Genomic DNA, 21,125 nt, shown 5'->3' on the forward strand with positions numbered 1-21,125 from the left:
CATCTTATCTTTAGATAAGAACGCTGAAGAATCAGACTACACGAACACACATTCACATATAGAAAAATATACACTTCTATGCAAACATTAAAGTATATAAGACAAAAGCCTGTCACGATGTGAGAACTGCCAGGTGTTGTAGGGGAAAAGGTGTGTACATAGGTAATTTCACACATATATGGGGAGTTATGACGGTTCTACACCGAATATACATACGGAGAGGTGCCCATACATAACGAACAGCTATAAAATAGTAATGAGTGATGGATAAATAAGAAAAAGGCATGAGCAACATCAGTACAATAAAAACTGATGTACTGAAGGATAGGGAGATGTCAGTAGTATATATAGACATAATATCTATTGAAAGTATAGAAGTTGATAAGTAGAGGAGGACTCTAGGGAGTGAATGATATATTAAAGAATGAATGCGAAGCTTAAAATAGATTTACATCTTTACCCAAAGATACCTAATTATGGTATACATAGAAATGAATATTAAGGTAATGAACCGTGAATCCTACTCAGAATGGATAAGGGGGGTGTACCCGGCATTCACTAAGAATAAAGGGCAGACGTACCTACATGGAGATAGGACGATCTGTGGCCTAAAAAATAGAGATGTTTTGTAAGGGGCATACCTATCAGAATGGAAAGAGGAACTGCTCTCATAAGGTCAACACACAAGCAAGGAATAGGTGCTGATCCTAGAAGAAGGGGACAGTATTGTGACAAAAGTCAAAATTTATAGGAATTATCCTGGAAAGTGTAGATTCTGTGAACGACCAGCATTATTATGTTTCGAGGAACTAAATTAGTGTCAAAAGAACACTTTCATTTCCTTCATGCTAGAAAATGGTTCAAATGGCTCTGAGCACTATGGGACTTAACATCTGAGGTCATCAGTTCCCTAGAACTTGAACTACTTAAACCTAACTAACCTAAGGACATCACACACATCCATGCCCGAGGCAGGATTCGAAGCTGTGACCACAGCGGCCGGCTCCAAGTTACAATTAATGAAAATAATACACACTAGGAAAAAGGTACTACAAAAACATAAGAATAGAAAATAGATGACTTATGTGTCATAAACACCTAAGTTTTCGATTGAAAAAGGAAATAAAGAAAAGAAAAGCGTCCTCACAATTCCTCAATATTAGTAAAGCTGACTAAAACCATGAGTAAATGCTCATGTCGTAATAACACAGTAAAATAAGAAAAGAATACAGAAACAAAAGCATAAGATTGTTCCAGAGAGGACAGAGAATTGTTATGGAAAGGAGGGGATATGTACATAAATATATGTAAAAAATTGTATACTGTTAAAATATGAAGTGTTGTTATGAGTGATATTATTTGCGTAATGATTATATATAAAATATCGCATGTTCTATCTGAGGGGAGATATGTAGTGATTCGAGAATTTGTGTGTAAATTCTAGAACCACTCAGTCTTCTACCGTCTCGAACACACGATATTCTAGATACGAATGTTGGATGGTAAAGTCCTACCTACTGCGCATCATATGCGTGTGTGTGCCAGTTTAAATTAGCCACAGGAAGAAAGTAGATGCAGCAATCTATAGAGATTTTAGTGTGTGTGTGTGTGTGTGTGTGTGTGTGTGTGTGTGTGTGTGTGTGTAAGGAAGAACCATGGGGTTTTTATGCTGCTCTGTGCTTATTGTGTCATTGACTATTGTTAGGTGAAACAAACGTTGTGCATGAAAGTCAAACATGTCGTTAACTGATGAAAAGGAAAGTTTGTATGTCTACTCATTTTATAAGTAGAAAGATGCTTAAAAGTTCCTGTGCCTAGCTCTATTCAATGGAGAAGACGTCAAGAGATTTTCCAGCAGCCGCCTATCCCGTAAAGAAGAGGGGCTCCAAATTCCAAGTCAGTCACCTTGTAAAGAAGTGGAATGTGGTTTTGGGGAAATAAATCAGTATAAGCCACACACACATTCACACTTTAAGTCACCAGAATGTTAGAAGGCCTTAGACAGCGACCACGTTTGCTGGTAATGAACCTAAGAGGGACTAAGGATTCACCTACTGCAGCAGACATCCAGCACAGCAGACTCCAATTTACTATGGGACAGAAAAGAATGGAGTGCTACCTTTCCTCAATGTTGAAGTTTACCGAAAGCCTGATGGTAAACTTGGCCATAGAATATATAGAAAGCCCACCAGCACAGATAGGTGCCTACATGCCTCCTTCCATCACCCTACCACTGGATGACCTACAGCCTACACCTTGTGTGGGATGGGTGGTTAATGTGTCAGACAAGGAGGTTGAGGCCGCAGGACGTAGGGCCAGCAAAGCTAAAAGAGGAAGTTCTGAAAGAAATGCAAGGCCACACATTGTTAAGACATGGGTCTGTAGAATTACAAATATGTGAGTAGCGTAACACTACTTGTGAAAACCAGAAAAAAAGATGTGGACTGAAATGTAAGGGGTTGTGTACATTGTGTGCAATGGCCAGATATGAGATAGAAGTTATTACTTTTGCAGAGGTTACCAGGAACAACCAAACATTTTACAATGATTGGGTTGGATATCCTCAGGCCATTCAATAGGGCTACATCTGGGAATTAATGTTAACTATTACTTATCATTTTTCTATCTGTGGAGAAATGATTGCAGTACCTAACAAACAGGTGGCAACAAACATTGGCGATTGGCTGGGTGTCCAAATTTGGAAAGCCAGAAACGATGTCCACTGAGCAGAGACAAACTTTAAGTCATTTATTTATTTATTTCTTGTTCCGTAGATCCAGTTTGGAACGTGTCAAATTGTACAGGCTTCAATTTAAACTTACAATAAATACAAGGGCAATTCAATTCAATGGCAAATTGTACATAGTTTACGTAAGACATACTATAAATACAGTAACAGATACAATGTCAGCTAGATAACATAACAACCATTTAACAGAAAAAGGAGTTTCAAATAAAGGTTAAAGATAAGAGCACAAAGTTAAATCAGATATTAGGCCCACAAGAGTAAATACATGTACAGCCAATCTGTTGTTACAAAAAGTGAGCTAATGCCCAAATGCACAATAAAATCAATTTAACTATTTCTAGACACAATAAGTTTAGTGACGGTATACATTTTCTTTCAGATATTCATCGACAGTATAATAAGATTTCTCTGTCAGATAATCTTTGAGAACCTGTTTAAATTTTGGCACTTCTGTATGAACACATTTGATATGTAGTGATAGAGCATTGTACAGCTTAATGCTGGAGTAGTAAACTTCTTTTTGTACCAGAGTGAGACGTTTCATTTCGAAATGTAGATTGTTTTTGTTTCTTGTGTTATAAACATGGAATTTACTGTTGTCTTGGTAGATGGAATAATTTTTACACACAAAGGTCAGCAAGTCAGATTCATTAAAGCAGCCATGTAATTAAAGATTAGCATGGCATCCTAGGGCTAATCGTAGGACAGAGAGGGTGAATCGCACAGTCTGAAGAATACTGAATCATTCTGTGAATGCACATCATAATGATCAGGATGTGTATTTATTCTTAGTTGAAGAACGTAAACTCAAAAGTCCATTTGGGGTAGTTTATGGGAGGCATAGGCCTATGTAGTGGCTGTTTGACAAAATAAGGCCAAGAGTTGGAAAGGACAGAGACTCCGTCAAGGACTTCATGAAAACAATAGAGGAGATATTTGGAGGTGTGTTCAGAGAGCAAACACAAGAGTCCTGGAATGCCAAGAGCGACTGGGAAATTATGAGAGCAGATTACCACAGTATAAAGTTGGTCAGTGGGTAATGTTATTAAACACACACATTCCAAAAGTTTAGACTAAGAAATTTGTAACTCATTATTACATGCTTTATAATGCGGTTGAAACAACATCGCTGGTAAACAACTAAGGTGGCCAGCACAAAAGTAGAGTCCTCAAGGTCACTGCCACTGCCTGCCACCAGCAGGGGCTGTGATTCGCCCACCCCTCAGCTTTGTTGCCATGTAGGCATCGTTAGCGGTGCTGTAGGTCAGAGTAGCTGAAAACTCAGTGTTACCGTGCTATATCGAATGGTCACATCTCATCCCAATGTCTTACTGTCTTTAGAAGGGTGCTTTGACGTGTGTTCGGTGGTGAACAACAATGTAGGAGTAGATTAAAACTGTGTGCCGGATCGCGACTCGAACTCGGGACCTTTGCCTATCGCGGGCAAGTGCTCTACCAACTGAACTACCCAAGCACGACTCACACCCCATCCTCACAACTTTACTTCTGCCAGTACCTTATCTCCTCGTTTCATATCAGCACACACTCCGCTGCAGAGTGAAAATCTCATTCTGGAAAGATCCCCTAGGTTGTGGCTAAGCCATGTCTCCGCAATATCCTTCCTTTCAGGAGTGCTAGTTCTGCAAGGTTCGCAGGAGAACTTTTGTAAAGTTTGGAAGGTAGGAGACAAGGTACTGGCAGAAGTAAAGCTGTGGGGACGGGGCATGAGTCATAATTGGGTAGCTCAGTTGGTAGAGCACTTGCTCACGAAAGGCAAAGGTCCCGAGTTCGAGTCTCGGTCCGGCACACAGTTTTAATCTGCCGGGAAGTTTCATGTCAGCACACACTCCGCTGTAAAGTGAAAATCTCATTCTGGAAACATCCCCTAGGCTGTGGCTGAGCCATGTCTCCGCAATATCCTTTCTTTCGGAAGTGCTAGTTCTGCAAGGTTCGCAGGAGAGCTTCTGTAAAGTTTGGAAGGTAGGAGACGAGGTACTGGCAAAAGTAAAGCTGTAAGGACGGGGCGCGAGTAGAGTTTGTGTAGCTCATTTGGTAGAGTACTTGCTTGTGAAAGGCAAAGGTCCCGAGTTTGAGTCTTGGTCCGGCACACAGTTTTTATCTGCCAGGAAGTTTCATGATAGTGCATACTCCGCTGCAGAGTGAAAATCTCATTCTGGAATGTAGGAGTACTTTAAGTTCTCCTCTGGTCGGTGTGTATATACGGCAGAAAGACATTCATAAACAATCAAAAATTATCATATAGAATGTACTCAAGTTTTTTACTGATCTGGCCAACAATGAAGAAGCGAGGAATAACTTAAATTTTGCACAAAATTTATAAACTTACTGCTAAGGCATGTGGTGTCTCCAAGTCAACTGTAGGCCGTATTACCAAATCTGTGTCATTCAAAGAATCTCCAAACATGAATGAGTGTTTCGATTATCCAAGAAAGGGATACAAACATGAATTGAAATCAACTGACTTTGACGATTTTAACAAAGAGCTCATGCATAGAACTGTACTTGGATATTGCGACAGAGGAGAGTATCCAAAGGCTAAAAAAATACAGGCTGACCTCTGTGAAAAAATTAATTACTCAAGCTCAGAGACCTCCGTTCTTCGTCTTCTCCGCTCCCTTGGTTTCCGATTCAAGAGGTGTAATGACAGACAGAAATTCTTAATGGAATGTAGAGACATCGCAGCAGCAAGAGCGAAGCTTTTACAGACAATGCACTTCTTGCATACTGAAGACACCAGGCCTCTAGGGTACTTGGACGAAACTTGGGTTTCACAGAACCACACCAATAAGTATATATGACACGACTCCAAAGGAAATGGCAGTTTGAAAGTGCCTACAGGTAGAGGTGGCTGATTAATCATTGACCACACTGGTTCATTAACCACAGGGAGGCCAAATTGTTTTTTGTGGTAGGAAAAGTTCTTGCCAATTCGATTACCATTCAGAAATTAATGGAGAAGTTTTTAAGAATTGGTTTATTCAATTGCTGTCTGCGCTGGAAGAAGGGTCAATTATTGTGATGGATAATGCCAGCTACCACTCCATTCAGATAGAAAAGCTGCCATGTTCAAATTGGTGCAAGGCAAATATTATGGAATTGTTAAAGAGGAAGAATGTTTCATTCTGAGTTGATGAAACAAAGACTGCACTCCTGTCTAAGGAAGAAATCAGAGGTGGCAAAAAGACTTGCGGATTAGATCCACTGGCAAACAAAATGTGACACCAAGGGGTACGTCTACCACCATATCTCTGCCAGTATAATCCGATTGAATTGATATGGGCCCAACTAAAGCAAGAAGAAGTGAAAAGAAATACTGCTTTCAAACTTGCTGATGTCGAGAAGCTAACACACGAAGCTCTTGACAATGTTATTCAGCAGGACTGGGAGAGGTGTGTAAAACACACAGAAGCATTGCAAGAAACTGATTTCTTAAACCAGGGTTTAAGAGACACCATAGTGGAATCTGTGATGATACATCTGGCTGAAACAAGCAACAGTGAATCTGAAGACACAGAGCCAGAAGATCCTTCAGTTTAGGTAAGTGCCATCAATGTAAAAAACTGTCCTGATTTAAATGTTTGTCTATTCATTTCAGTTATAGAGGACATACTGCGAATGTTTTTCCCTTACAGTAGACGTTCGATAAATTTATCAGAAGTGGTGGCGATTCTACATTAATTAACAACAGTTTTTCCTAAAAACCTATATCGAATGTCTTTACATTCAGACATAATCTTACTGCATTCAGTTTACTTGTACATCCGAAATTTAACTCCTTTTTTTCATAAAAGGATTTAGTGGCCGTTTCATAGTAAGGGTAATGCAGTTCACACACACACACACACACACACACACACACACACACACACACAGAGTGTAGTAACATCATCAGAACATTCCCAGCATCTATTCTGATTTTCCAAGAAGAGTGTAGAAATCTATGATATTTGACGATTTTACGAAAAGCTAGAACATAGAACTGTATTACTTTAGTATGACAGAGGATAGTATCCAATGGCTAGAGAAATACAGGGTAATGTCCGTGATAAAACTGATTATTCTGGTCAGTCACTTCAATGCACTGTCTTCTTCGCGCACTTGGATTTTAATTCAGAAACTGTAATGATGGACAAACATTGTAAAACAAGAGAGGGACATTGCAGTAGTAAGAACGAGGTTTTTGTGTACCAAGCACGTATTGCATGCTGAGAATAATAATTTACAGCAAATTGAGATAAAACTTGGGTTTCACAAAACTTTTCGAACAAACATTTTGCTCAGCTGCAGTGAAAATATTGGCTTCAAATTAACTACAGTTACTTTTGCACAGCGTATATTGGTGTTTTGAGTGGTGGATGCAATGACGAAGGATATGTATTAGCAGCCAATAAAATATTTTCGGGAAGTAGGAAATATTCTCAGTCATATTAAAGCAAGCCGTCCACATAAAACTCTTGGCAACGGCCTACGACTCGCACACTGCTATGCACGTGATATCACAAAAGTAATTTGCCTCTGTGCACAATACGATACAATAATGATGTCTGAAATGCTACCAAAAATAATTTTGTAGTTTTCTTAACAACTTTCTCACGGGAAGTTTCTTCACAGTCCTACAGAAAGAATATTCACCAGCGACTACATTTTTCACTACGCAGTTGTCACAGTATCACACCTCTTATATATATTTTTTTTTACCTCAGAATACTTTTATGTTTCCAAAATAAAAGATGCAGCATATGCATCTGTAAACTTTGAGGATGTTCATATTTTTTTCAGTCCAATTACATTAGTGGTTCTATTACTGCCAAAGGTTGAAGTAAAAAATTATTTTCCTCCAAAATTTCTTGTACTTTAGTTTTCAGGTTTTTTCCTAGCAGCTAGTGAGAATTTTCTTTTGGGGAGTACTCCATCATATTCCAGACTAAAAATAGTTGCCCAATCTTTTTTAAATTTTTACGAACATTTGAAATTATCGCTTAAAAAAACTGGCAATGCTGTAAGAGGGCAAGATGACCTTGAAGCCCTATTTTCGTGCTGGCCACTATAGCTCCAGGTGCGTTGACATGAGTGTCATCATCTACTGATGGTAAAGCCATAGTGGTAGGAAGAAGAGAAAGTGCAGAAACCTTGCATGGTCCATACAGGAGAATGGATTAAGACCAAGGAAGTAGGAGGAAGTAGTTAACATTTCATTTTGAATGTATGTGTTATTTGGAATCATAAGTGATTAGCCTATCAGCTGAGGAAGAGGATAGGAGGGTGGACTTTTGTTCATAACACATGTAGTGTTATACTTCTTTGTTCTTTTGTGTGTAAGCTGTGCTGGTGGAGGAATGGAACAAACTACATAAGAACTTCTAACCATCCTTGTGGCCAGCATAGCAGCATTTCTCAGAACATGCATTGCTGGCTGAAGTGATCGCACACCCTATTAAGAATCATGTCCCACATTTTGTAATGTCCAAGGGACCATCATAAAACTTGGTGACTTCAGTGTAATAATTGTCTTTGAATAAAAGTGTGATTTCTGTTCATCTCATTGGATACTCATTTCTGTTGCCTCCTGTACTACACTGTGGCACTTCATTCATGTTTGGTCAAAGTTTCATCGAGCTATGTAACTTGGTAGTGACACATTATATGAAAGTTTCTTTTGTCCAAGTTTTGCACACAGGCGTAGAATTGACAAAAGTCACTAAATGGCCTTCTACATACTAAAAACTTGAAAGCTTCATAAATGGAACACAATATGGAAACTAGATGCCTAATGAGAAGCTAGAAAGTGATAATTTGATTTTTTTTTTTTGAAAAATCTTTACACACTTGATTACCTGGTTCATTACCATAAATACATGTATAACTCCTAGACCTTTCTTCAACAAAGTTAAATGATTACAACAGTATTTCCAACATGAAACTATAATTTTTTTTACATATTTGATATTTCCTGAACTAATGGTCATTTTAGAGTATCTGAAGTACAATATTAAATGTGGCCATCCAGAACAAATACTGCCAAGTTAACAGCATGCCACAGTAACATGCTGTGCTGTTAAATGTGACTACAACACAATACATTACTTACAAAATAGGGGTGGGTACAAAGGTTAAAAAAGATGTCTGATAGGAACAATGTTATTTTCAGGCCAATTATTCAATAACAGAGAGGGGAAAAAAGTCAGCCAGCCGATTGCACATGGCAATTATGAGTGAGAGAGAGAGAGAGAGAGAGAGAGAGAGAGAGAGGGGGGGGGGGGGTTACAGCATCTCTCTGCAGGCAGAGGCAGTCAGCTGACCTCCAGACCAGCTATTAAAAGAATGCCAGACAATGTTGCACCTCGTTATGTGCTACGTCCTGCATTTGGTCCATCGATTCGGTAGCCACGTGCGGCACGCTTACCTGGTAAGAATGATCTGATACAGATACTAAAATCTTAATGAGAAATGCAAAAACATAAAAAAATATCAATTTGTAGGCATCCACAGCAAGACTAACAATCTGGGCTGTATGGCAACTGTTATGTCCCTTGCCTCAGAGAGAGCACACAAAAAGATTGAAAATAGGTGGCAAGGGAATGAACAGGCAATACGACACAAAAAGGCTTTGTTCTGGAACTCCTATTTAGTTTACCAAAATCACTCTTCTGATTATTTGTTTTATCATCCATCCAGTCACTTTCTTTTGCTGTCTTAAATACAGAAACTCATCAACTGCTTCTGTAACTTCATTGCCAATTTTCATGATTGTCATTCTGCTAACAACTGAATTTCAGGTCTACTTCCAAACTCCCTTTATTCTTTCCATACACTGTCCAACTTTATCTACCTTAGAGGCAAACAGTATGTCAAGAGAGTGAAAGTCATTCAGAGACATTCCATGTTTCTTCTTAGTTTCCCCAGTTTAAGGATTCAAAATTACATCTTTAATTAATGAAAGCAGTTTTGGTTCATTTCTGTTTTCATTCTGAATTTCTCATATCCTGATAAAACTGTAGCATTGACATACATATGCTTCGGAAATGCTCACACAGATTAAATCAAATGCTTTGCTCCTTGAGAGCTGTCAGTTCAGATTTTGTTGATCCAGGGTTCAGAAAATGTGAATCACAAAGTAGTGGCTAAATCAATCAATGGAAAACCAGGATGGACCATAACAATATTATTAAAGGGATAGTAGCTACTCACATTATAGCAGAGAATCTGAGTCACAGATACCCATAACAAAAAGACTGTCAGACACACACACACACACACACACACACACACACACACACACACACACACACACACACATTCTCTGACAGCTGAAGCCAGACTGTAAGCAGCAGTGCATAATGCGGATGCAATGGGGTGGAGGGGGGTAACGAGAAGGCTGGAGTGGGGAGGGGGGGGGGGGGATAGCAGGATGGGAGTGGGGGATGATAAAGTGCTGCTTGTGGGAGCATACAGGGGTGACAGAGAGAGAGGTAGCTGGGTGCAGTCAAGAGATTTGACAGAGGGAGGGGACGGAGGGTAGTGGAAAAGGAGAGAAGTAAAGAAGACTGTAGTGCCAGGATGGGAACAGGGAAGGGGCTAGATGGGTAATGACAATGGCTAACGAAGGTTGAGGTCAGGAATGTAGGACATATTGCAGAGAGAGTTCTCATCTGCACAATTGATTAAAGCTGGTGTGGGTGGGAAGGATCAAGATGGCACAGGCTGTGGAGCAGTCACTAAAATGAAGAACATCTTGTTGGGTGGCATGCTCAGCAGTGGGGTCGTCCAGCTGTTTCTTGGCCACAGTATGTTGGCCGTCATTCATGCAGACAGACAGCTTGTTGGTTGTCATGCCGAAGTAGAATGCAGCACTGTGGTTGCAGCTTAACTTCTAGATCGCATGAATGGTTTCACATGTGGCGGTGGCAGGATATATGCAACAGATCTTACATCTAGGTCTATTACAGGGATATGAGCCATAAGCCAAGGGGTTAAGAGCAAGGGTTGTATAGGGATGGATGAGGAAATTGTGTAGGTTCGGTGGGCATTCAGTGACTGCTCCACAGACTGTGACATCTGGATCCTTCCCACCAACACCAGCTTTTATCAATTGTGCAGACAAGGACACTCCCTGCAATATGTCCTACATTCCTGACCTCAACCTTCGTTAGCCATTGTCATTACCCATCTAGCCCCTTCCCTGTTCCCATCGCAGCACTACACAGTTTTCTTTAATTTCCAGTCTTTTTTACTTCTCTCCTTTTCCGCTACCCTCCGCCTCCTCCCTCCATCAAATCTCTTGACTGCACCTAGCTACACTCTCTCTCTGTCACCCCTGTCGCCCACAAGCAGCACTTTATCATCCCCGACACCATCCTGCTATTCCTACGCCTCCCCTTCCCTATCCTGCTTTATCCCTCCCGCTCCCCACCCCAGCCTCCTCCTTACCCCCACCACCCCATTACATCCCCACATGCTATTATAATTTCAAGTTGAACAAATATATTTCAAGGACAACGCAATACATGAAAGTCACAGTTCAAGTAAACAGAGTAAGACGTGTGTCACTTTAACAGTCAAATCATAACTGAGTCCGAGTCTAGCGGGCGCTGGCTGGCCGGCCGCTTAGAGGTAGTCAAAACCATGGTGGAGAATGTAATTCACTTACTCCATTTCCGGGTGGTACTGAGTCCTGAGGGGAGTGCGCCTCTGTAGTCAGATGGTGGGGCTCTGGGAGGTGCTGAGTAACAACTATGCTTTTCATAATATTTATACAAAGTAGTGGTTCATATTCACAGCTCAATTAAATAACTGCCAAGGCAGTTGAGCCTCAGCACTAGGAGATGACACTGGGGATGCATGCGTGAGTGATGTGCATTATTATACATTTTTTCTATATCTGGAGGAGGACTTATTACAGCAGCTGACAAAATCAAGCACTCTTCTTTCAATGTGCGTATCTGCCACTCACCCCCACTCCCCAAGGGGCAAAGCAACCGCAGTACCTTTTCTCCATATAGTAAGTTGTGAGTAGACAGTGAATTATTAACAGTGCTCCAAGTGTTTCAGAGTTACTCTGTGACACTGACACTGATACACACACACACACACACACACACACACACACACACACACAATTTATATTTTACCAACACATTAACACAAAGCTGTTAGGTCATAAGGCATGCCAAAAGCATTGCAAAATCTTACTGTAATTCAATGTAGCCTCTATGTAAATGATTCTCTGGACTGACCTGCACGTTCGTAGCATTCCTTGGCCATTCCATTTCTACAAAATACAACATAATTATATGTCATTAGAAAGCTATTACCCATTATTCCAACAAACCTTGCAATTTATCAAAATGCATTGATGAATACTCACTTCTGAAAACGATTCTTTGTAGTAAATACAAACTGTAGACACAACTGCAACACCCAGAATTTACAACTATGTAATGCAGTCATCGGGCAGTCAGACTCACTGCTGAATTGGTGACACGAGTTGACAGTTGATTCCATATACATGACGTGTACCATACAAATAGTTTCTGTAAGACTGCTGGATGACTGCTCATGGAATACTACTGAGGATTTACTGGAGACCAAGATCGCCTGTAAGATAAAGCTCACTTCCAATCAATCTGCAATCCAAATAACTGATTTTCATAATTAGTTTTATCAGTTGAGAGTCTAATATGACACACACATTGTAGTATCACTAAAAAAAAAGCCAAATTCTCAAGACAATCATTTTAAAATTATTGAGGTGACACTTGTCCCAGTTAAACTTCCAAAAAAATTCTATGCCACAGTTACCAACCTCCTTCTTACTTTATGGAAAAAAACTTAATGCCAACAGTCTGGAGATAAGATTTCTGAAAAAATTGCTGCAACCACAGAGTGACAGGGATCTAATGAAATATGGAGTACTGGGATGAATATCATCAACTGGAAACCAATACTGTATAAAATACATGCAATATCAGAACACCATTTTCTTTTGGAATCTACCTACAGGATGGGATATGTGATTTCCTGAAACTCACTGGCAGATAAAAATGGTGTTCTGGACAAAGCCTCTAACACAGAATCTCTCCTTTTGTGGGAAATGCACGTACTGACTGAGCTAACCAGGCACAACTCATGATTCGTCCTCACAGATTAACCAGCTACTTCTGCAAAGTCTGCAGGAGAACATCTGTACAGTTTCAGGGGTATGAGAGAGACATATTGGCTGAACTGAAACTGAGACGGCATATCGTGAGTCATGGCTGCATAGCTCAATTGGTAAAAGCAAGGCCTGTGAATGGCTATGCTCTGGATTAAAGGTCCAGTCTGACACACAGTTTAATCTGTCAGGAAGTTTCATAAACTGTGAAAACTCCACAAGAGTGAAAGATAAATTCTGGAAACATAATTTCCTAAAAATTAAATTTCTCACATTGTATGAAAGAGCATAATTAAAATATCTACATATACATCTGTAAAATCAGTTTCTTTATTTTTAACAACGAACAGCGAAAGTTAACCTTGATCAACTACAGTGGTCACAAATATGTAATAAAATAATCAAGAGTAAAATTTTACCACTGTAAAGAAAACGATGTACAGTGCACTTCTATTAAACTGAACATGTTGTATTGGAACTGAAAAAGACAGCAAAAGTTGTAGAAATGAGGAAGAAACAGACTGCAGTTGGAAGGATAAACCATTCGTAATCACAGTGGAAAATGAGAAAAAATTGTAAAGGAGGAACTTAATGTGAGCAATTGAACCCGAGAATTGGGTACAAAATTCTGCTGGTTAATAATGCAATGCAAGAGAGAAGATTGGATTTCTTAAAAATTGTATACAAAACAAGTTTAGTGATTCAGCTAGCTAAGATCACCATGAGTGGAAAAGGATTATGTTTTGCATTAACTGATAATCAAGAGAAAACAGGCAGAACGGGTAAGAAAATTACCAGACAAGAAAGAAAAAGGATTACAGTTTATCGCCCTGTTGATGACAAGGTCATTTGAGATGGAGTTCATGCTGCAATTGGGGAAAAGATGGGTGACTTAAAGCAGGAAGGCTTATCAGGGATTCTAATCACAGCCATCCCGAAAGCTAGCCCAGTTTCTCAGCCACTGCAGCATCTCACTCAAAGAGGAAGAGAAGGGAGAAGCAATAGGGTATGCCATTAGCACAGACAAAAGTATAACACGGAGACTTATGTTCAAGACTACACCAAAATGAGAAAACAGACCCTTGTATTCTGAAATGTTTTGTATTCCCTGTGTCTACAGTTCACTGCTTATACATCTTATTAACACATTACTTTTCTAAATTATCAAGCCTAAAGTGAACAGCATACTTACTTCTGTTTAATAATGGACTATCAGGAATGGATATATTGTTAGTCACCAAAAACAAGGAACACTGAGTTGCAGGTAGCCACAATGAGAAGACTGTTCCGTAAAGCCTTTTCCAGAAAAGAAAACAAACACATAAGCATATTCACACAACCAAGTACACATGTCCGGCACCTTAGACCATAATGCATCACGATGTCTGGGTTGGGGTGGGGAAAGGGGAGGGATAGCAGGGTACTGGTGTGTGTGTGTGTGTGTGTGTGTGTGTGTGTGTGTGTGTGTGTGTGTGTGTGTGTGTGTGTGTGTGTGTGTTTTATGGGGAGGGTGATGAGTATGGGGAGGGTGATGAGTATGGGGAGGGTGATGAGTATGGGGAGGGTGATGAGTATGGGGAGGGTGATGAGTATGGGGAGGGTGATGAGTATGGGGAGGGTGATGAGTATGGGGAGGGTGATGAGTATGGGGAGGGTGATGAGTATGGGGAGGGTGATGAGTATGGGGAGGGTGATGAGTATGGGGAGGGTGATGAGTATGGGGAGGGTGATGAGTATGGGGAGGGTGATGAGTATGGGGAGGGTGATGAGTATGGGGAGGGTGATGAGTATGGGGAGGGTGATGAGTATGGGGAGGGTGATGAGTATGGGGAGGGTGATGAGTATGGGGAGGGTGATGAGTATGGGGAGGGTGATGAGTATGGGGAGGGTGATGAGTATGGGGAGGGGGATGAGTATGGGGAGGGGGATGAAAAGGAGAGGATAAGGGAAGCGGAAAAGATGAACAGGTACATTGGACAGAGAGCAACAAATAATGAGAGTGAGGGAACATGTGAAAAAGGCGAGGTGAAAGGACATGGATGATTTCAGGAGTGGTGAGAATGGGTTGTAAAGGTAATTCCCACCTGCACAGTTCAGAAAACCGGATGCTGGAGGGGAGGATCGAGATGGCCCATGGTTGTGAAGTAGCCATTTAAATCAAGGATGTTATGTTCAGCTGCATGTTGTGCCACAGGGTGGTATACTTTGCTCTTAACCACGTTGGGCAGTGGCTGTTGATCCTACTGGACATCTGGTTGGTACTCATACCAATATAAAAAGATGCACAATGATAGCAGCAGAGTTGGTATGCAACATGGCTGCTTTCACAAGAGACGAGGCTTCTGATGGGGTGGGATAAGCCTGTGACAGGACTGGAACAGGAAGTAATGGGTGAACTGACTGGGCAGGTCTTGCATCTGGGTCTTTTGCTGGGGTACAATCCTTGTGGCAAGCGGCTGGGGTTGGGAATGGCATAGTGATGAATTAGGATATTGTGGAGGTTGGGTGGGTGTCAGGACACCACTTTATGAAGGGTGGGAAGGACTGTGTGTAGAGCATCCCTCATTTCAGGGCATAATGATAGATTATCAAAGGCCTGACTAAGGATGTGGTTCAGTTGTTCCAGTCTGAGGTAGTGTCTCTGCTTGCTGACTAGATCTGGGTGCAAAGGCCTTGGTGAGATCTTCAGCATACTGGGCAAGGGAGTTCTTGTCACTGCAGATAAGCTGTCCCCTGTCAGCCAGGCTGTATGGCAGGGATTTTTTTGTGTGGAAGCATGGTAGCTGTCAAAATACAGGTACTGATGGTTGTTTTAGTGTGAACAGAGGTGTAGATGGAACCATCAGAGAGGAGGTAGTCAATGTCCAGGAAGGTGGCATGATGGGTTGAGGAGGATCGAGTGAAGCAGATGGGAGAGAAAGTGTTGATTTTGCGAAGGAATGAGGATAAGGTGTCTTGGTCCTGAGTCCAGATCATGACGATATCATCAATGAACCTGAACGAGATGAGACCAGTGTTTCGGAGGCAAGGAAGGTTTTCTACAGCGGTCTATAAACAGACTGGCATACGGGGGTGTCATGTGGGTGGCAACAGCTGTGCCGCACACTTGTTTGTATACCTTCCCTTCAAACGAGAGGTAGTTGTATGTTTGGATAGAGTTAGCAAGGTGTTGACAAATGAGATACATACTGGTTTTGAAGTCTAAAGGACATCTAGAAAGATAGTGTTCAGTAGTGCTAAGACCATGGAAATGAAGGATGTTAGTGTACAGGGACGTGGCATCAATACTGGTTGAGTAGGTACCCAGGAGGTAAAGGGTTGGGGGTGCTGGAGATTCAGTGAAGGAAGAGACTGATATCTTTGACATGGGAGGCTAGTTTTTGGGCAATTTGTTGAAAGTGTTTGTGAACGAGGGCCGAAATTCTTCTGTTTCCATTGTTATAATGGATTATCAGGTGCTTGGATGAATGAAGGTTATTCCAAAAGTAAGGCCTCCTATTGTTATTCATGGAAACAACAGGAGATACATAAATCACACCAGAACATCTAAATAGAGCAATAGTTCAGCTATAGACTGTCATTTTTCCACATAGTCACCACGATTCAATATGCACTTTTGTCAATGATGAAGCAGAACGGAACCAGTGGATGCTAACCTCATCCTTACAGCTCTGACAACAGCATCTGAGTCTTGAAAATGTTCACCATGTAGTAAATATTTCAAAGAGATTGAAATCCGAAGGCACTACGTTGAGATTGTACGACAGTCATGTAAGGCAGTCCAACCAAATTATGTAATGAGTTGCATGGTGGCAAAACTGGTGTGGGGTCTGAAGTTATCATGTTGCAGGTGAATGTTGGTCTTCTTCTCTGGCTTTACTTTGGATATTCGGTCTTTCAGCTTAGTCAGTGTCGTCTTGTAGCGTACTGAAGTGACAAATTTCTCAAGGCTTCAGGACATCCAAAAGAACCACTTCCTGGCTATCCAAGAGGACTGAGTACATCACTTTGCCTGAAGATGGCTGTGTCTTTAATTTCTTCTTTGACAGAGAAATCACGTATCACTATTCCATGGACTGTCTTTTGGTTTCAGGCTTGTAAAGGTGACACCACGTCTCATCTCCAGTGACGATGCGAGTTTTTTGGCGTTCTGTAATCATCCACAGGACCCTTCTCACACAGATAATGCGATAACCAAGATGTTCCAACGTTGTTTCCAGGCATTTAAGTTGACATTCAGCTTTGCACGTAAGTCTCTGGTCATTATCCGCCAATCAATGTGGATGAGTTAATCAAGATGCTCTTCACTGTGAGGGACGACAGATGCGCAATGTCGGCCGGGTCATGGCTTGTCACGCACGCTGTTTTCACCACCTTGAAAATGCCATACCCATTGCCTCATATTGATGATGTTTATTGTATATTCTCCATACACCTTTAGCATGCTTTGACGGATTTCAATCAGCGCAATTTCTTCAGCAGAGAGGAATCCAATCACACTTCACTGTTTTACATGCGTGTGAATGTCAGTCTCCATTCTGGAACACTCCTCTGCTGGCACTAACTACCACAGAACAATGGAACCACTTGCAAATGCAACAAGAAGGTTCAAGCATTACATTACACCAATGACATCTGGTACAGACATCCGAAGTCGCCACAAAAAAATAAGAGACATTACTTTTGGTACAACCCTCGTAGTATCACCTCTATTATATCGCAATGCAAGAAAACTACACATGTGAAGTTAATATACTGTTCAGAGAAATGATCACACACCATTTAGGTAACAAATGAAGTGGGAGACTGAGGAACAAGTTATGAACAAAATACAAAACCTTAAATTCACATACCTTGAACTAACACACAGTTCGTTTGCAAACAGGAGCACACAATTTCTCCAGACAGAACTTGAAATTCAAGAGTTAGTAGATTTGAAGCTTATAAACTCAATTCACTAATCAAATTATTGATTTTTTTTTACCATCTGTCATAGGAGTGGTAATTTTTTCCAGTCGTTTGCTGCGTTCCATCAAAGTCTTTTTGAAACCTGAAAAAAAAAAAAGGTCTTATTAAATATTACTATAAGTTTGGACATAACAATCATCAACAAAGTCTTTAAATGAGTGGAAGAATTTTAGTTGGTGTAACTGACAATTTTGCTTTCTTGGGAATTTTTTTCTTTTTTTTTTCCTCTTTCTTTTCGTTTGTTTTCTTTTTGTGAGGCAGTTCTTTTTTTTCATCTCGTGTTTTCTGCACTCACTCATTCTCTGTACAAAAGTGTTATGCTTTGAAAGAAGCTTTTTCTTTCTTTTTCTCTCTTTGTTTCTTTCTTTCTTTCAATTTCTTTTCTTGTCTTTTTTGATCTTAATTCTTTTCATATTTTAATCTTTTCAACTGAGCATATTTTCAAAGCACTTTCATATATTTTAGTACATCTTTTCTTACATAAAAATTGGCCCATTAGAAATTAACACACAAATATTACAATAAAATTTACATCGAGAAGTACAGACATATAATATTAAGTAACAATATATGTAAACTGATAGAACTACCAGGACAAAATACTTTCTATTAACTACCACAGTGTATTTGAGAATAAAGTGAGGCTTGTTCTTTTCTTTACACAGTAAAACTGCTTGGTATTTGTCCTGATCACAAACATTAATGGAAAGTACATCACAGTTTTGCCCTATCATAAACAATACCATATAGAAACAATTTGTGAGGTTCAGCAAATCCATTGGAAAATAAAATAAACCATGACTGAAATAAGTGCACTACAAAATATGGCAAAACAAATCAAAATGACATAGTAATATGAGAAATTTGAATAAGCATCATTTCCAGCACTATGGCACAGTCAAAATGCAGCTACAAAATTAAGAATCTGAATGTCATTTAACCCAATTACATGCTCCACCTCCAAGGCAGAAACATTGTCAATTAAAAATATCTTTTATGGTGGATATGATTTAAACAATTAAATTAATTGAATTATGTTACTGAAGAATGGTCAGCAGGAAACTCTCAGCAGATCTAGGTTTTGACAGATTAAATGTATGAAAAATATCTCTCATTTTGCACAAATTTTCACACAATATAGTAATGCTATTATGATAAATATTACACACAAACACACTATTGAAAGGCACATCTCCGACTCTATGAGCATGTGCTTCCAAATTTAATAAACTCTCTAAACTGACAGTGCCAGTTTATACAGTATGCAATTACCACTTTCCAATTCAAAACCAAATACAACAAATTAAAAACTGATGTGAATTCAAATGGTGCGGAACAGCTGTTAACACACTTGTATTTTCCAGACAGCAAAATATCTTTACAGACTTTAAAATCTCACTGACGACTACAACATGGCACACTAAGGATGCTACATCGGTACTTACTCACAGGACAGCATAGCAAAGCAGTGAGGAACTATTGTCTTTATAATAAAATGTTGCTTTCGGTTTCCACTCGAGTTGTAATTAATATTTGTGAACTTTGTGGTCAAAACAGAGACTTGGGATTCTTCAAAGTACAGTTCTACTTTCCAAACAATGAACCGTAGCACATTAGTCAAATGAAATTTTTCAGTTTACTTTCAAATTACATAAAAAGAAATAACCAAGTATTGGTGTCGTAATTACACGAATACCGCATGTGAAGCCCCAGAAATTAACCTGAAAGTATTGTTTCCATAAAAATATTCACTGATCTTGCAAAGTACTTTCAATTAACTCTTCTTTTGTCATGTAGGTTGTTTAGTCCACACATGGAACATTACTGTACAAGTTCTTAATTTACAAGAGCTAAGCTCTTTATAAGCTGCTGGTACAATGAAGCTAGTTTTCTATTCGTGCAAAACTTCAATGACTCATTAACAACAAAGAATGAGAAAAAGTGTGGATAGTCAGTCACAGACAGATTGATATCTGTCAAAGGATGGTGATCATTCTGCTTATTAGGTAAAGACAGCAACTGTTCAGTTGCATCTGTGACACACAGTGCACTTATCTGTTCCTTCAACAATTGTTTTCTTCAAACGTTATTACTGTGATTTACTGAATTATAGCCAAAAATGTAGTGTCAGGTCATCCTCTGTATTAAAACACATTGACAATGATAAACGGCAGAAGAAAATTTATCTTTGCAATTTACTTTTCAAACTGTATAATTACAACAGTTGGTACAGTTCGTACTAAGTGCAGGGTGATAAATTCAGGACATGTCTACAACATCATTTTTATAATTGCAGATAACTGACAGTATACAACAGAAAGTCATTTTAATTTTTTAGATCAGCCACATTAAACACTGGTATGTGTATGCCTCAGTAGTGTGCCAGGATCTGCGCAGTGACCTTGCTGGCAGCCTCTGCTTCTAGTGGTATTCAGCTGTATTTCATAAATTACTAGTCATGTACGTAGTGACCCCAAATTTGGCTTGTCTACCTAACACATATCAATGACAGAACATAATGAAGCTCGTACCTGAAAGACAAGGAGGAGAAACCCACACAGAGACTTTAAGTTATATACACAATACTACATTTCACATACAGGAATGGGTGGGAAAAGATAATACAAGTGACTAAACATGAACTGCTTTGTACCAAATACAAAGAAATTTATACAATGAAAGCTAATGTTACACCTCTCTTAGCAGTGAACAAATATATCACCAAGGCAGAACAAAAGCACTGAAACCAATTTCTTTTCTTTGTGTATCACAGAAGTGCAGTACAGTGCTATCGCCGCCAGCTTCGATCTTCTCCATCTTCCTCCTCTTCCTCGTCATCCTGGAGGAGAACGTCTTCACTCAGTTCGGCACCACCAATCTAAAACATAAGAGGGACAATTTTAATTTGTTTTATCATTCACTTTAAGTGACTTATTTTTATAATCTAAATGCTGCACCACTTTCTTGATTATTACGAACTCGCCTGACTGGAATACCAAAGTAAACCTCTTAATCATAACATTTTCCCAGATAATTAAAAACGAAACTGGTTTCTTCTGAAAGCTGTGCACTGTACACTTATTTTAGACAGTAATTTCAAATTTCGTGGTAGAAAAGCACAAGATTTAGGACAATCTCAAGCTCCTAATTTTTACATCACACATCACTGCTCCGACAAATGGTGTTCAGTTTTCTTTTCTATGTGCACTATGTACACTCCTGGAAATTGAAATAAGA

At 39.7% G+C, this 21,125-nt stretch overlaps 2 protein-coding genes across 7 annotated transcripts in view; both read right to left on the reverse strand.

Annotated features, from left to right (window-relative positions):
* The window catches only part of LOC126284063 (uncharacterized), a 42,082-nt gene extending 24,110 nt beyond the window's left edge, over positions 1–17,972 (reverse strand). The window contains exons 1-3 of one of the 2 annotated variants that reach the window (XM_049982661.1): positions 17,905–17,972; positions 12,135–12,364; positions 12,004–12,038 (exon numbers count right to left, since the gene is read on the reverse strand). In XM_049982661.1, the coding sequence (XP_049838618.1) occupies positions 12,004–12,038; positions 12,135–12,364; positions 17,905–17,907 (268 nt within the window). In that variant the 5' untranslated portion in view covers positions 17,908–17,972. Of the gene's footprint in view, positions 1–12,003; positions 12,039–12,134; positions 12,365–17,773 lie in introns of both variants that reach the window. The other variant, XM_049982662.1, reaches the window with a different exon arrangement.
* A 1-nt stretch (position 17,973) lies between these two features.
* LOC126284062 (RNA-binding protein 26) overlaps positions 17,974–21,125 on the reverse strand; it is a 223,834-nt gene continuing 220,682 nt past the window's right edge. For all 5 annotated transcript variants that reach the window (XM_049982659.1, XM_049982655.1, XM_049982656.1 and 2 more), the window contains one exon: positions 17,974–20,766. In XM_049982659.1, coding sequence (XP_049838616.1) covers positions 20,677–20,766 — 90 coding nt within the window. In that variant the 3' untranslated portion in view covers positions 17,974–20,676. The remainder of the gene's footprint in view (positions 20,767–21,125) is intronic.

This window comes from Schistocerca gregaria, chromosome 8, assembly GCF_023897955.1.
Source record: "Schistocerca gregaria isolate iqSchGreg1 chromosome 8, iqSchGreg1.2, whole genome shotgun sequence".
Taxonomy (NCBI): domain Eukaryota; kingdom Metazoa; phylum Arthropoda; class Insecta; order Orthoptera; family Acrididae; genus Schistocerca; species Schistocerca gregaria.